The sequence below is a fragment of the Macrosteles quadrilineatus genome, unplaced genomic scaffold (assembly GCF_028750875.1).
Source record: "Macrosteles quadrilineatus isolate MER2022 unplaced genomic scaffold, UCM_ALF_1.0 Scaffold_3__2_contigs__length_128488019, whole genome shotgun sequence".
Lineage (NCBI taxonomy): Eukaryota > Metazoa > Arthropoda > Insecta > Hemiptera > Cicadellidae > Macrosteles > Macrosteles quadrilineatus.
Genome location: NW_026542596.1, coordinates 63,272,370 through 63,287,493, shown reverse-complemented (window position 1 = coordinate 63,287,493; position 15,124 = coordinate 63,272,370). Strand labels below are relative to the sequence as shown.

The 15,124-nt window shown below is 34.3% G+C and overlaps 1 protein-coding gene across 4 annotated transcripts in view; it reads right to left on the bottom strand.

Moving 5' to 3' along the window:
- The window catches only part of LOC128988666 (polyamine-transporting ATPase 13A3-like), a 54,147-nt gene that overhangs the window by 22,222 nt on the left and 16,801 nt on the right, over window positions 1-15,124 (bottom strand). For 3 of the 4 annotated variants that reach the window (XM_054410170.1, XM_054410169.1, XM_054410172.1), the window contains exons 2-7: window positions 6,390-6,435; window positions 3,605-3,687; window positions 2,294-2,461; window positions 1,371-1,441; window positions 553-677; window positions 255-411 (exon numbers count right to left, since the gene is read on the bottom strand). In XM_054410170.1, the coding sequence (XP_054266145.1) occupies window positions 255-411; window positions 553-677; window positions 1,371-1,441; window positions 2,294-2,461; window positions 3,605-3,687; window positions 6,390-6,408 (623 nt within the window). In that variant the 5' untranslated portion in view covers window positions 6,409-6,435. Of the gene's footprint in view, window positions 1-254; window positions 412-552; window positions 678-1,370; window positions 1,442-2,293; window positions 2,462-3,604; window positions 3,688-6,389; window positions 6,436-15,124 lie in introns of those variants that run through there. The other variant, XM_054410173.1, reaches the window with a different exon arrangement.

Below are 15,124 nucleotides of genomic sequence, written 5' to 3'. Positions count from 1 at the left end.
AATACTTTTCGGAGTCTTACGGAGTAAAAGTAAATTATTCTAGGACATGCTTCTGTGCCCTGCGGTTCTATACACAATATTTTTTAAGTCATTAAATAGGAATGCTAATGACTTTGTAAACTGTTTTCCTGTTACAGATAATGATAGAAGTCAAGGTGTGCCTCATTTGTGACTGAATTTTGTTGATTTTTTAAAGTAGGATTTTCTACTAAACTGACATTTTGAAATACTTCATGCTAGTATAGTTTTGGTACCTCATGTATTGTTCCTTGTGGTCCAATCCATGATATTCATGAAGCTGACTCTTAGTTACTCCCTGGTCTAAACCCACAAGCTTAAGAAAACTGTTCTTGTCCTCGTCCCAAATGTAACATAACTTCTTCACCCATATGGCTCGTATTTCTTCCACCTCTGTAAAACAAGAAGTGCCAAATGAATCTAAAAGGTATTTAGCTTCAATTATGAATTAGTTGGTATTGACATTGTACCATCTTATATGTTTTACAATCATTTCTTATAATAGTGAGTCAAGCCAGGTAAAGAACAGTTTACCTTTTATGGCAGATTTAGCCAGGTGGATCTCGAAGACCTCTATGGGATGACTCTTCTTCGCCCTTGACAGCTGATAAGGATCTAACCGCTTCATAGGCTCAGACTGATCTTGTCCTTCCTGTAAACTAAGATAAGGTCATGACTTTACAGTTTTTGTGCTGCTTTACTAGAACAAAAATTTGGGGTTTTTGAATTTTAGTTCTCAAACTACCTTGAAATGAGGATGTTTTTCAAATTCAAATTCAAGAGTTTTACATTAATTATCGGTTGTAAATTCTCATCAAATGTTACTGGTACCACAAAAGGTATTAATGGAAAAAAGAAAGTACCAGGAGAACCAGAATATCAGTAAGGGACTAGACTTTGTTGATGTTGGAGATGTTGTTAAACCATCCCAACATTTTGTGAGTAAAAATTTTTTAAAGAGGTTGGCGGCCTCTTACCTTACCCGTCCACATACTAACCGCCCGTGCGTGGATCGTATCACAGACAAGGGAAAAAATCGTATACAGCAAAGCAAGGAGTGAGCCGGTATAGTACAAAGGTGAACTGTACAGATAAAATGTTTTCGGCAGTGACCAGCATCCGAACCCACGACATCGCTGCCTTGGGCCCGAAGTCAGCGACGCCACCGACTAAGCCACCGACTCACTATAAATAATGAGATACAATTGCTTGTTTAGCTAGAACTGCTATTATTGTTTCAGTTAATGTATGGTACCTTATTTAAATATTACGACATTTTCTAATATTAGACAATCTATCTCATCTTAATTAGTATACTCAATAATTAATTGTTGACAAGTTCACATACCTACCTTTGATTAACTGCAGACATCCTTTTAACATCTTTTATGAACAATGAAGTGAACCGTTTTTCATATCTGTCCTACAACATAATGGAACAGGTCACAAAATATTGAATTTTTTGCAAGTTTTTTTTTTGTTTTTTTTTTGTCCTAGGACGCTAGGCACGATCCAGGAACTCTTTTTTACATTACTTCAGGCTAGACCTAGGGGTTGCGGCATTATCACATGGATAAAATCCATTGGTGATTTGGCAGGATTTGAACCCGGGACCTCTGGAACCGAAGTCCCACGCTCTAACCACTAGACCAGCTCGCTCCCCAATTTTTTTGCAAGTGGATCGTATCAAAATGTAAACCTTTTAAATTTCATTTAATTTAACAAAATTAAACTCCAATCTCTGACAAATCTGTTACTGCTACAAAACTTTCAAAATCTACCTATAAAACTGATCATTTGGATGATTTAAATAAAAATCATGATAAAAAAATAAAAATTATTTGAAATGAGTAGAAAATAAATGGGTAAAACTGAATAATAACAAAAGAAAAATCAAATAAAACATTATTTCAGTGGTATCATTCATAGAGCTCATACTGACGTGTTCTTTGCTGACTTTTTTTAATAAATAGTACAAAAACATTACGAAATGTGTCTATTATTTGATTACAGTTTATTACACTTTTTATGTTCTTGTTTTGTTGTTTCTATCCGAGGTAACTTAATTAAAGAAATAAAAAAACATAAATATTTACACCATCTTTACACTTATAAATGCTTTTCCTTCTTGCAACATTTTAATCGCCATGAACACTAAAATTCACCTTGAATATTTTTAAAACATAGATTAACACTGGTGAATATTAAGGACAAAAAACATGTTTATTTTCTCAAAAGAATCCGTTGGATTATCCGTGATCATTTCTTTACGTACCAAAACCAATACTTTTTCAGCCTGAGCCAGCGGACATCGTTTGTGGGAGAGGAAGAGCATCCACTCAGGCCACCAATGAAAGACGAGTCGTAACAGCCCCAGTGAGAGGAAGATGAACATCCACATCACTGTATTGTGTATACGGCTCAGGCAATATCCGTAGATCTCCTGCAATACAAGCAAATATTGGTTGTAAATATTGTTATGTACAAAAATCTTATAATGTGGATAGCTGTGTACCTATAAAGAACCTGCACAATCGATGAATCAATCAAAATCTTCAGAGAAGGGATCAATTAAAACTTACATTTCACATTTCACACATTTCATTGAAATCATTTAAAAATTATGTGGTTTCAGTACATTTTATATGAAAATTAAAAGTTTGTTCATGAGATGCGTGGTCAATCAAATTTTTTCACAATTCAGGTTTATCCAACAGATGAGGCTGTCTATAAGGCCATATTTACATGAGGCCAAGTTGGCGGGCAGGTTACTTGCCTCAGGTAACATGCAATACTTTAGAGGCAAGTAACCTGTCTGCTCTACTGGCCTCGTGTCATCGCGGCTTTAGGTTTACCTTACAAAAATGACAGAATGACATTTTTTTATGTCACAAAAAGAGGTTTTATTTCACATACGAGAATCAAATTTTGTTTTTTGTTTGCCATCCCAGTTTTAATGACTTGAATGATATTAGAATTATTTATTTTTATTTTTTTTATTGTAGGTAAGATGTTTGTGTCATGAGGTAGCATTCTGCTACCTCGAGTGACTACACCAGCTCTACAATTTTCAAACTAATATTCGACATTGAAACAGACAAAACTTGAAACACAGCAATAAACTAGCAACACTACAACAGAGATCAAATCATTCTACCATAAACCAAGTCCAAACTACCCTCAACCATCGGACGGCACAAATGCCAACACCCCCAGTTTAAGAAACAAAACGGAGGCAGAAAGGTTTTCTCGCCGTGATTCTGCCATGTGTCCATCATATCGTTGTCCGAACGACACAACCGCGATACTATTGACCGCTTATGGGTACATTTTGTAAATATAGTCTATAGTATTAGTGATGAGAAGATGCACAAAAGAAGGTCCCTTAAGATGACACACGGCACAAGGTGGCAAAATGTATAGGGTAACACAACCATCTTACCTACAAGAACTCAGGTAACAACAACAAAGATACATCTAATATAAATTTTGATGTTTTGTTTATTTCAAGTTCAAAGCATTTAGTTCCAAACTTTGCCAAAAATTCCAAAACTTTTGGACGTATTACAGTAGTTTTGTAACTTACCATTTCATCTTCTTCTCCATGATTAAGATAGTTAGATTCTTCCACCTCCCAAAGTTTTCCATTTTTCTTGTTTGTTTTTTCATCTGTAAATTTTAATTCTCATATTAACAATTGGTTGATCTTGCAAATAAAATGGAAAGACTGGTTCTGTGTATCAGTATTTGTTTTGACGCAAATTTTAAAATGGCAATAATTTAGTTTTAAAAATTAAGGGTGGAGAGGAAGTAAATTATTTGCATGATAGTGATTAATCTGAACAAATGGCAGGCTTGAATGGACAGGAACAGCGGAAGTGTTCCGCTCTATTGGCTGGCTGGCATTGTAATCTGTGGCCTTGGAAGGTGTCTTATCCAACACTGCCATTGCCAGTGCCACATGGATATCAGCACCTCCACTGGCCCTCCATACAGGAGGCACTGGGCCACTGAACTACATATGAACAATGAGTTTGTGATTATAAGCTATAGAATTTTATGGCTGGAATCCAAGTGCTCAATCGGGATTAATCAATGCAATTTTTGCAAATTTGGAGGTCAAATTGCTAACACTGATTGAATTTGGTAAAACTTTGGCTATGTTCTCAGTTTATGAATAAAGTGACTGTGGGAAGAGAAAAGTTTTTTTAAATGTGTTATTATGTATTAGCAATGAAAAGTAACCTTGTGACCAGAGGATCAACTAGCAGAAGAAAGTAAACTTTTATAACAGGTAACAGGCTATATGCTTTGTCTGTAAACAAAATGTTAAGTAAAGAAGTAGTTTTATTTTACAGCTGCTCTGCAAAAAACACCGTTACAAAATACCCCTGTCCCAGCAAACCTGCAGACTAAGTGAATTTCCATTTGCCTGATTGGGTTTCACTAAAATATATCCTTGAAAAAAAAAAAATCAGATTTATTCCTTGTTTATATAACATTAGGTTTAATGAGTACTTAGGTTTGCTGCTACAGCACAGGGAACCTTGTATATGAAGTGTTTTACCAGGTTTTGACATTATGTGACATTAATTAGGTCACAGATTTTCTATCTGAGTGCATTTTAAAAATATACTCGTCTTTCAAAACCAAATTATAAAAAAAAAACTGAAGAAAACGATAATGCTAGTGTCTTTGAGGCTTTAGGTAGTTTTTAATTTATATTCTTTTGATTAAGCTTTGTGGGCACATTTTGAAAGCTGGGACCTAAATTTATCGGAGTGTTCTGATTATAAGAACAAATATTTTTTTATTTAGGTGGAAGTATGTTGGAATTGTTTTGTTTACAAATTACTTATTATATTTTGAGGCAATCAATCAAATACTTCATTACGTATATATCAAACATTCTATGAAATATGACAATTTTAGTATCATTTTGCAAATAAGTAGTCCCTAGTTCATTTTTTTTTCTTATATGCTTAACAAAAATGTACATGATGGTAAAAAGTTTAGCTATCTGCTTGTATGACTGTGGTCTTTACAGTACGGTACCTGATTCAATATTTTTGATGAGTCATTTTGTATCACAGTATCAGTCATTATTAAACATGATTTGGACTTGAGTCAACTAAATCATCATTTGCTAATTCTTTGATCATCATTAAGTTGTTTTAATTATAATTACATGCACTTATGACGTTTATTTTCTGAGTTACGTACTAAAGCAATTAAAACAAAAAACAAAATACTCACTTTCAAAATGTCAGGTACAACTACAAGTAGTTAAGTATTGTAAAAAATAAACAATATTTTTGCCCAGTCCTGCAGTCTTACTTTAAAATATAGTTCCTCTGAAAACCTCTTAAAATCAAGAAAAAAATTAAAATATATAACCTGCAGTAGCGAATTTCAAAATGTCTAATTAGATTCATACCAAAATATTTCCATAAACAAGACATTTTTCCCATTTAAATATAACCCTAGATTTAACGAGTACTTTGGTTTGCTGTTATGGAAATGGTAAAAATAAAGTATTTTTTGAACAAATGCTAATAGTATAGGGTGGGATGAATAAATTTGTCAAATTTGATCAACACACATCCATAAACAAGCAAACTGCAAAAGTTACTTAAATTCCATAAAAATAACATTGGAAATTTTTAATTCACAATTTTTGAATTTTCTCCATAACTAATAATCGTGAAAAAACACTTCAATATACTAATGACAAGTATATCGGTACCGGGCCCAGAGGTCTATCAGAGCCACCTACAGTAATAGCTACCCTTCCCTATAAGGAAATTCGCTAAAATGACAGAGTGTCAAGAAATCTTTAAACAGCTGCGATTTTTGACTGGTTGTCCGTTTGAGTTCAAATTTGCAGCATTATATTTTAATAGTAAAGACCTTAAATTTGATGTACGAGTACATATCAACCTATGCTTACTTTAAAGATTTTCTTCTGGCTCCTAGCAAGCCCTGCCGCTGGAAGTAGTATCACTGAATAATGTGTGTAAAATAAGTTTACCTACCAATGCATTGAAATGATCACATTGCCATTCCTAAACATCAAGCAAAATACCTCATTGCTGTTCTAGAGCAGGAATGGATCATTCCCACTCCCTAATCAACGTACTTTTCGCCCTTGAGACACAAATAGCTATCAATATCCAGAAACATTTTCCCAAGTTTTGTAGCTCTATCTTGATTGATTTTTACTGTCCCGTGACTGTTGTTGTGTGTATATTACAGAAGATTAGGTCTTAGAAATTTTAATGTGAAAATAACGTACACTTACTACAGGAATTAGTTACATTTAATTTCATCAATATTTTTATTGACTAAAAAAAAATTGAAGAACAACTTACTCTCAGCGGCTGAGGACATCCTCCCGAAGCGAGGAGGCAGTCGCTCCTGAAAATAGTTGTAAAAATTAAAAATGATTTTTAAAATCACCTTTTTACACTACATAACCATTACTTGCATGTACAGTACATGAGCCAGAACTTTCAAGCTCTATATCAACTATCTCATCTAGAACAAACTGTTCTAACAGCTGTGTAACAGCTTTAACAGACCTTGAGCAATGGAACTTTAATTATTGTTCAACCATTTTGTAATTGCTGCAATCAGTGCTCAAAACACGTGTATCATTTACACACTTGTCTTTCATAAAATAGTTTGTTGTTTTTTTAGATAATCCAAAACATCTACTAAGAATCGTGCAAATTTTTAGCCAACCTTTTTATTTCTCTGTGTGATATTTGAAGGTCATGATGCAAAATATTTTTGGCATATTTTAGTATATAGATTTAACTGTTTTACTCTGTGCAGTATTATAGACTTCTTTAAAAAAAAAAAAAAAAACTGATAAAATTCTAAAGAATGTATAGCTTCAGGTAAAATTTTATATTTTGGCTTGGAAAATTTAACATTCATAGGCCAACAATTTAGTTAAGAATAATATTTCTATCAATATATCCAATCTTATAAAGATTTAGTAAAACAAAGGTAGATTAAGTGTCATTTTGTACAATCTCTTATAATGGGTGAGTTCTTTTTACACAACTCTATGAATGAATCTACGATGCAAAATCACTTGCCGTATGACAATTCTAACTATAGAAGGTCTTAAATCCAACATATTAGAGACAAATTGATAAGGTACAAAATTAATCACAACTTTATCAACGTCATAAAATTACAACCCTCTCCTGATTGTAGATGTCAACTTGGCTTCTGGGCATCAAATTTTACTCAGGACTAGTAGGACCATAAAAGTTCCCACTTTGTATAAAATTTAGTAGTAGTGTAAACAATAATCCAAAATTTTCAATTTAAAATCTATGACGGGCAAAACACTCAATGCAAAATTAAAAGCCTCTATTATCTGATAGGTTAGGTTGTCTGCTATACAACAGTACTTGAAGGGCGAAGTGTCACGGGTCGCTCAGGACGCTCGTGTAGGTAATGGTCATTGTGTGTAATCTTCCAATTTGAGGCTTCACTAAATCATTCAAGCTAAATATATAAAATGCAGTACGGTAACAATTTTATTCACAGCATCCAACAGTCTTTTTTAGAATTGCAATTGTTTTATTGCAGGTTTTGTGTTGGTAGTATTTATGACTTCCCTCTGAATTTCCCTATATAGCATCGCCATGATTATCCAGGTCTCGGTTCAATCTCGGTTTGGAGTAACTTTACTTTTTGTACGCCCATAATCCAAAACCATAGGTGTGAGTGCCTGTGCGTCTATATTCAGTCATAGAATAATGTTTAAGGGAGTAAATGTCACAAAAATGTTTTATTTTGATTAAATTCATAATTGATATAAAACTGATGCTTAGTATTGAGTTTTACTGGGATAGTTGCAAATATTACAAAAAAAACCCATGATATTGTCCAAAAAATACTTTATACAGAAACATTTATATTTTCAAAATCATGTACTTGCGCGTGTGGCCGGACAAGGACAAAATCAGTCTGCCAAAAAATCAAAGTCCGGTTTTGTCCAAAAAATAGTTTAAAAAAGAATCATGCCATGTGTTTAATAGCATTTTACTTCTTCCAGTTGTCAACACAGTTCTGGTTCTATAGAACTAGTCAAATTTAAAAACTTAATGTTAGACGAAAACATTAAGAACATTGATGCATCTTACCCACGGTTATAAGATTTTGTGTATCAGAGTCATGTTTCAAATCATTTTATATCTATTCAACAACATTTCATTTTAAATTCAAATGATAGCGACAAAGATAAAAACAATTTCCTGACAACATAAAACACCTTGACAGATTTTGATAAGTGGGTCTGATAAGAGACAAGATAAATGTCACAACAAGATGTATAAACATGTGTAGGGCATAATTTCTCAGTAGCAACGTAACATTCATTGAACTAAATTAACCTTCCTGGTGCAACAAGAGAAAACATTTCTACAAATTAAATCCTCAACAACTCTTTAGAAACATACAATCAAGCGAATCTAATTTTTATCAACCTTGTACAGTTGTACAAGGTCTCGAGGGGGAGGGGGTTAGCATACTAACCTTAGGCAAAACAAAGCACAACCTAATTATAGACAAAACAATTTACTGTATGTAGACAATGTACAGTACGAAATAGCTTTTCTGAGAAAAATTAAAAATCCCCAAACCAAGCACACTGTCATCAAAAGAATTAAAATTACCAATTTTGGGGTATCAATATTCATTTAATTTTTAGATCAAATTAAGAAGTATTAGGGTATCCCCGACATAGATTCGCAAAGTGTTGTTATTACTGAAAGAGTTTTTAATGTAGGGTGAGACAATGAGAACGCTACAATTTGTTTTACCTGTTACATGTTAATTGTTGCAAACGAATGATCAGCTGTGCTTAAAAAACCAATTAAACTATGCCATTTTAGTAAAAATTATGCCTGAGGTATTAACACTGAGATTTTGATGTGGAAACCTATTTATAAAATAGTAGTTCTTGTGCAAAAACCCAGAGATTGTTTGGACCGTATTCCATCCTTAGTCAACATGGCGCTGTTCCAGATTGGAAAACAATGTTGAACTGGGTAAAATTATTTAGGATAATCGCTTAAACCAAAAAAAATAATCGGTGGGTGCCGCAAAACTCTTTGTACACCAGCAAATGTTAAAAGAATATGAGTCCCAGTAACTCAAAGTCCGAAGAGATTTGCCAGGAAGATTTTTTTGTTGAAAGCTTTACGTTGGCTAATTTTTTTGGGAGGGGGGGGGGGTTGTTCTAATAAGCTACTTGACGTTTTAGGTTTTTCAAAAGTCACCCCACAGATTTGCTTGAACCGAAGCTAAGGATAGTCCAAAAACTAAAGTGATTCCTGAAGAAGTGCTGGAGGAGTATTTGATGGAGTTTCAAGTGGCTAAAAAGGAATGTCAAGTAGGACAATGAAGTCACTTGTAGGATTTTGTTCTCAGGAAATGGAAAAATGACTTTGTTAAGTTAAAATTGCAAAAGATAAGCTGTGTTTTGGTGTGCTATTTATATCCATAGGGTGAATATTATTGAGTTTGTACTGTTTATAAAGTGGGGCGCATTCATTGCCCCACCCTGTATATTATTCCGTTCAAAAATGGCACCATCAAAATAATTTGAATTTTTTTTTAGTTACCCTACTGCCAATTTTTATATGGAATTTTCTCTCCTTCTAATTTTGAAGTCATGCTTGATATTATCTTTGGCATAATCAGACTAGTAGAGACAGAGGGAGTTCTGAATTATTTTAAAGTCTAGGAAGGAAACCCTGGTATATTGTTTCAGACTATGATTTAGAGTAATAAACTCTTTTCCTTTCAAGGTTTGAATTTATCTCTTAACAAAATCCTCTAGCGTGGATACAAATAAAAGGTTAAACACACTTAATTGTACCACATTAGCCCTATGTAAAAATTGTTGAGTAAACAATAAACATAATATATTTGAACACAAATACCTCCTTAAAAATTGAACTCAGTTGCTAATGTTCTATCGAGAGTCATCTTAAACTTCAAAGAGAGCCGCTAGTTTATATCTTGCTATCTTCAGCTGTATAGCGTTATCAAATGAACAAATACTGCACAGCCTTCTAGTTCAACCATCAAAGTTCTACCTTGCAAGATAATTCAAAGGTTTGTGCACTGAGTGTTTTCAACTCTGTCCATAAGGCGTTTTGTGAATACAAAATTGAACATTAAAAAAATATATCTTTGAGTTTTGACCTCTTTCTATCTTCTATTTCATAGGATGTTCTCTGCTCTACTAGAAACTGATAATTATCTGAATTTAAGTCTGTACACAACTTCTAAACAGCAACAAAGGCTTTCACTATACACCGCACAAGCTATTTGTGTAAACTATAATGAAGAACACCAAACAGAATAATCATATTTCACAGCTTTGGTTTTGTATATTTACTTCCTGAAGCTCCTACCTTGAGACTTCAGAGACCGGAAGCAGAGCTCTTGGCCAATATGGCAACAGGAAAATGCCTACAGAAATCCTGGGTACCGTACCTACTTGGATTATCTGAGGAATTTTTAAGAAAATTTAGTCTTTGGTTTGTATGAAAGTGATGGTAGGACAGAGATACATCTTCTATATATATAAAGCTCAAATACCACTGACTCATTCATTCATTCATTCATTCACTCACTCATCACGAAATTTCAGAAACCATAAGACCTAGGAACCTGAAACTTGGCAGGCATCTTCCTTTTGGGTAGTAGACGTTCACTAAGAAAGGATTTTACCCTCCGACCTCTGGGCTCCGCCCCAGTGGCTCTGGAGTTTCCCATGTTAACCTTATGAGAAATGGAATTAATGAATCTTAACAGCTGTTTCAATTAAACAAGTTGGTTCTGTTCTATGATGTTCAATAGTATTAAAGTTACAAGGATTACCAACAGGGTGCAGCACTATTATTTCTTTTACATTTATGACAACAGCTAATTTGCAACCAAAAGGTGAGTGAGCATAGCGAACGAACTTCAACCTGGAGGCGAGTTAGCGTAGCGAACGAGCTAACCTGAAGGCAAGTGAGCTCAGCGAACGAGCTCCAACCTCAAGGTGAATGTGCGTAGCGAACGAGCTCCAACCTAAAGGTGAGTGAGCGTAGCGAACGAACTTAAACCAGGACGTGATTGAGCCATGCGAACGAGATCATCTTGAAAATTAAGAAGCTAAACGGAGCAAAGCCCGCGGGTTACAGCTAGTACGTCTATATTAATAATATTAGTTCAGGAACTATATTATAATATAGACATGAAGACTTTGCTGTAAGTAAATATACGAATCTTATAAATCCGGCACAGAAGGACCAAGACCAAAGTTAGGCGCCGCGCTGCGATCACGATGACGCAGACTTCCGGTGCAGTGTTTCCATCCGCAAGAAAAAAATATCCCTGGGCCAACGTCAAAAAATCCCTAGTTATCCCTAGTCCGTGTTCTAATAATCTCTCCAATTATCCCTCTTCATCAAATCTAGATAACTTATTATTTTTGCTGCAATACTAATGGATATCATGTATAGCCACCTAAAATATATAGTAACTGGTGATAGTATTCTTCAATATTCCATATTATTTATAAAGTAATACAATACTATATAAAAACATTTTTGTACCATTAAAACCACGACCATCTTATCTTTAACTACAGGCAGGCCGCGGCCTGGTAGAATTGGCAACGTTCAACGTTGCAAGAACCGTAGTATTGTTTAGCGCAAGACGTCCTATAAGTTAACATGGAAAATAAAACATAGTATAGAATCGAAAACCAAAGCAATATAAATTTAAAATCTATTTCTGTACATTCAATGTGGCGTCAACATTTTCATAGCCCAGTAACCAAGCTTTCGTATTCTTAAAAAAATACATAAATATCATTAACTTAGCGTTCTCCAAACAAACACCTTTTACAACACTATACTTGCAATTGCAACGTTGCCACTTCGAAGGCCGCGGCCTCCGGCCTGGAATTAAAGGTAGCCGTGATTAAAAACTGTCTATGTTGTACAAAACAAGATTAATTAACTAAAAAATGAAACAAATAATTATTTTTAAACTTTTATAAACTAATAATTTTTATTTATAAGTATTTACAATTGTTTCAAAAATATTACTCAAGTTTCCAAATTTCAAACTTAATTGTCTTTTTCAAACATGGCCACCATGCCTTGGTGAAAAGGTTACACCACACCAAGTTACTTACTAACCAAAAAACATCACAGAAATCACCGGCAAACAAAATCAAAACGAAAACAAACATTCGACATTGACACAGGGCACAGGGCTACTAAAAAGAAACAAATATTACAGTAATCTAGATCCGCCATTCCATTCCACCGACCGACTCCAGCCCTTTGCTTGCTTCGTGCAGTGTTGGCTGTTACCATAGATAAAATATACTCCTTGAGGAGCATCTTTTATCTATGCTACAATCGATTTGTTTGTTACCGAAACCTAGGGAAAAAGTAGTATAATCAATGTGTTATCAATACCTTGCAAAATTAGCCAAAATAGGTCTTTAACGTTGTTGAAATATAGCCATAATGTATTATTTTATCAATATTTAAATTTTATAATTCCAAAGGCCTGAAATCCCTAGAAAATCTAAAAAATCCTTCAATTTCGCTGATTATCCCTAGTTATCCCTCAATCCCTTTTCAATCCCTCGAAGGCCCTAAATATCCCTAGAAAGGGATTTTTATCCCTCAAATGGAAACACTGTTCCGGTGGATGTCCTTGAACAACACGTGACTTGGAACTGTCACCTGACAACACGGCCAATTTAACAACATGTTGCGAGTTACAATTGACGATTAGATAACGCAGCTTAGGTGGTATAAATTGGTGTAATTAGAGTATAGAACATAGGATTCAAAGTATATACGTCCGAAAGAATTCAACGCGTTTCGAAGACATAGTAAATTAACCTCAAATATTCAGTTGTGCCCTAATATAAACAGTTAAGTTAGTGTTAAAGTATTGAATCGTCATATTTATAATTAATAGTCTGTGTCACTGTGTACTAAAAGTCTGAGGATGGTATTAGAATATACGATCCAACATTAAATAACAGTTTAAGATCGTAAATAACTACCAATCCATTCCAAATTCCATATTCAATAATCACGGTAAACTACATACGGTGCAGACATGTCGATATAAAAAATGACAAAGAAAAAGCGTTGACTATAGTCAAAGGAAAAAGTGAACGTTTCATCTTTATTTATGAGTGAGTTTGTCTAGGTCAGTTGTGCGTTGTCTTGTCGTTGAGTTTCTGGAAATTGCAGAATTATTGGTTACAATGTAAGTGTGGCAATCTAGATAAGTGTAAGACAAGACCAATTCCTAGAACCCATGCCCTAGAAAAACCTGCCTATCATGTTAGATTACGTTTTGATCGCGAGTAAGTTTGACAGCAGAACATAAAAAAAGAATAAGAATTAAAAGTTGACTCGACAAAATTTATAGGTTAAAACCCGTGCTATATTCCCGACAGGTGGCTGGCAAGTGTGTATCAAATGTGTATGCCCTTCTACATGCCCATAGGTAATTTGGTTCCCACTGATACGTAAAGTAACTTTAGCGACTCTGCCAACGTCATTGGTTGCATAACAATGCAGAATTTTGATTGGTCTTAGGGTTTGGCCTCGTAAGAAAGGGAAACTAACACGTGAGTGTAATATTCTGCTAATTACGTGTATCCCTCTCTGTTTTAATCATCGGTTACACCTACACCTACCTAGTTTGCAAACTAAAACACGTGTTTAATTAAACCACCTGACCCTGTGACGAGGCTATGTTGGATCCAGTTCCCTCCAGTTAGAGTTCCCTCCCCGGTCAAGGCTAGCGACTCCAGGAGCCTGTGAGAGCATCGTGATCCGTCTGAACTTTAAACGTTGCGTATGCTACTTTTGGTTATGGGATACTGAGGTAGGCTTATGTTGAAGCTGCAACACCTTTTAGAATGAAAATAAACGAGTTAAACTGCGCCACCGACAGATTTCTGTTGAGTGCTCCAAATGTTTGCCAAGCCAAACTCAAAAGGCATCTTTCTGTCACACCGGATAGCACAGAAACAACAAAAGCAAATGGATAAAATACGATTGTTACCGTAGCACATTCAACTGTGTTCAAACAGAAAATTTGCTTTAGATGGACCATAAATTAGGGATGTCTACTTCAGTCTACAAAATCAGAGACACTAAACACAGCATGCTTCATAGATCAACTGGGTATGCGAATCTCTGCATGTCGTAATGGAGTTTCAGTGAAATGCAGGGGTTTTAATGGTTGCACTCCCGTTATTCATCTTGATTCATCTCTTGTTATTCATTATGAGATTATGAGAATTATTATAAACAGAAAATTATAGGGCAGCTGAATCATGAAGGCTCTTTCTTGAATGCTTGGTAACCATAGAAGAGGTTCAATATTGACAACAGTAACTTGGCTTAGCTTTTTGACGTTTCAAAACTGGATACAGAAGATTCCATTGATCGTATAATGTATTAAAACGTGAGAAGATTTTTTTAATATTCGCAGATAAAGAATCAACCACTAAATGGATTTCCATGATTTTCCGGTTGAAAGACAAATAATTTTGAGAGGAAGGGAATGTTGAAGCAATAATTTATGTTTTTCAAAAATTGAATTTGAATTTTGGAAAAGTCTAGCAGAAAATTGAAGGCTTAACCTAAAAGATGCTAAGAGTTTGATAATGTTCCTAACTGTAACAAAAAAAAAAAAAAACAGATATCCAATGTTTGTTTTAATTAATGAAATGTTTACTATGTGAAAGTAATGTTTACTAACTTTTTTAATTTTGCGTAAACAAACAAAGACTTGTTATTGTTATGTCAACTGTTTCAATTTTCAACAACCAAAGTAGGCCTAATATTAGCTAATTGAAGGCATAGACCTAACCTAAAAAATCCAAGAAATATCCAATGTTTGTTTTAATTAAAGAAAATAAGTTTTTGTGGAATAACAAAAATTAACGTTCAAAACACGAGTGAAAGTGAGCCAATACATATTCTTGACCATTAAAGTGCTTGATAAATCTCGCACTTCAAACGTAGTCTCAAAT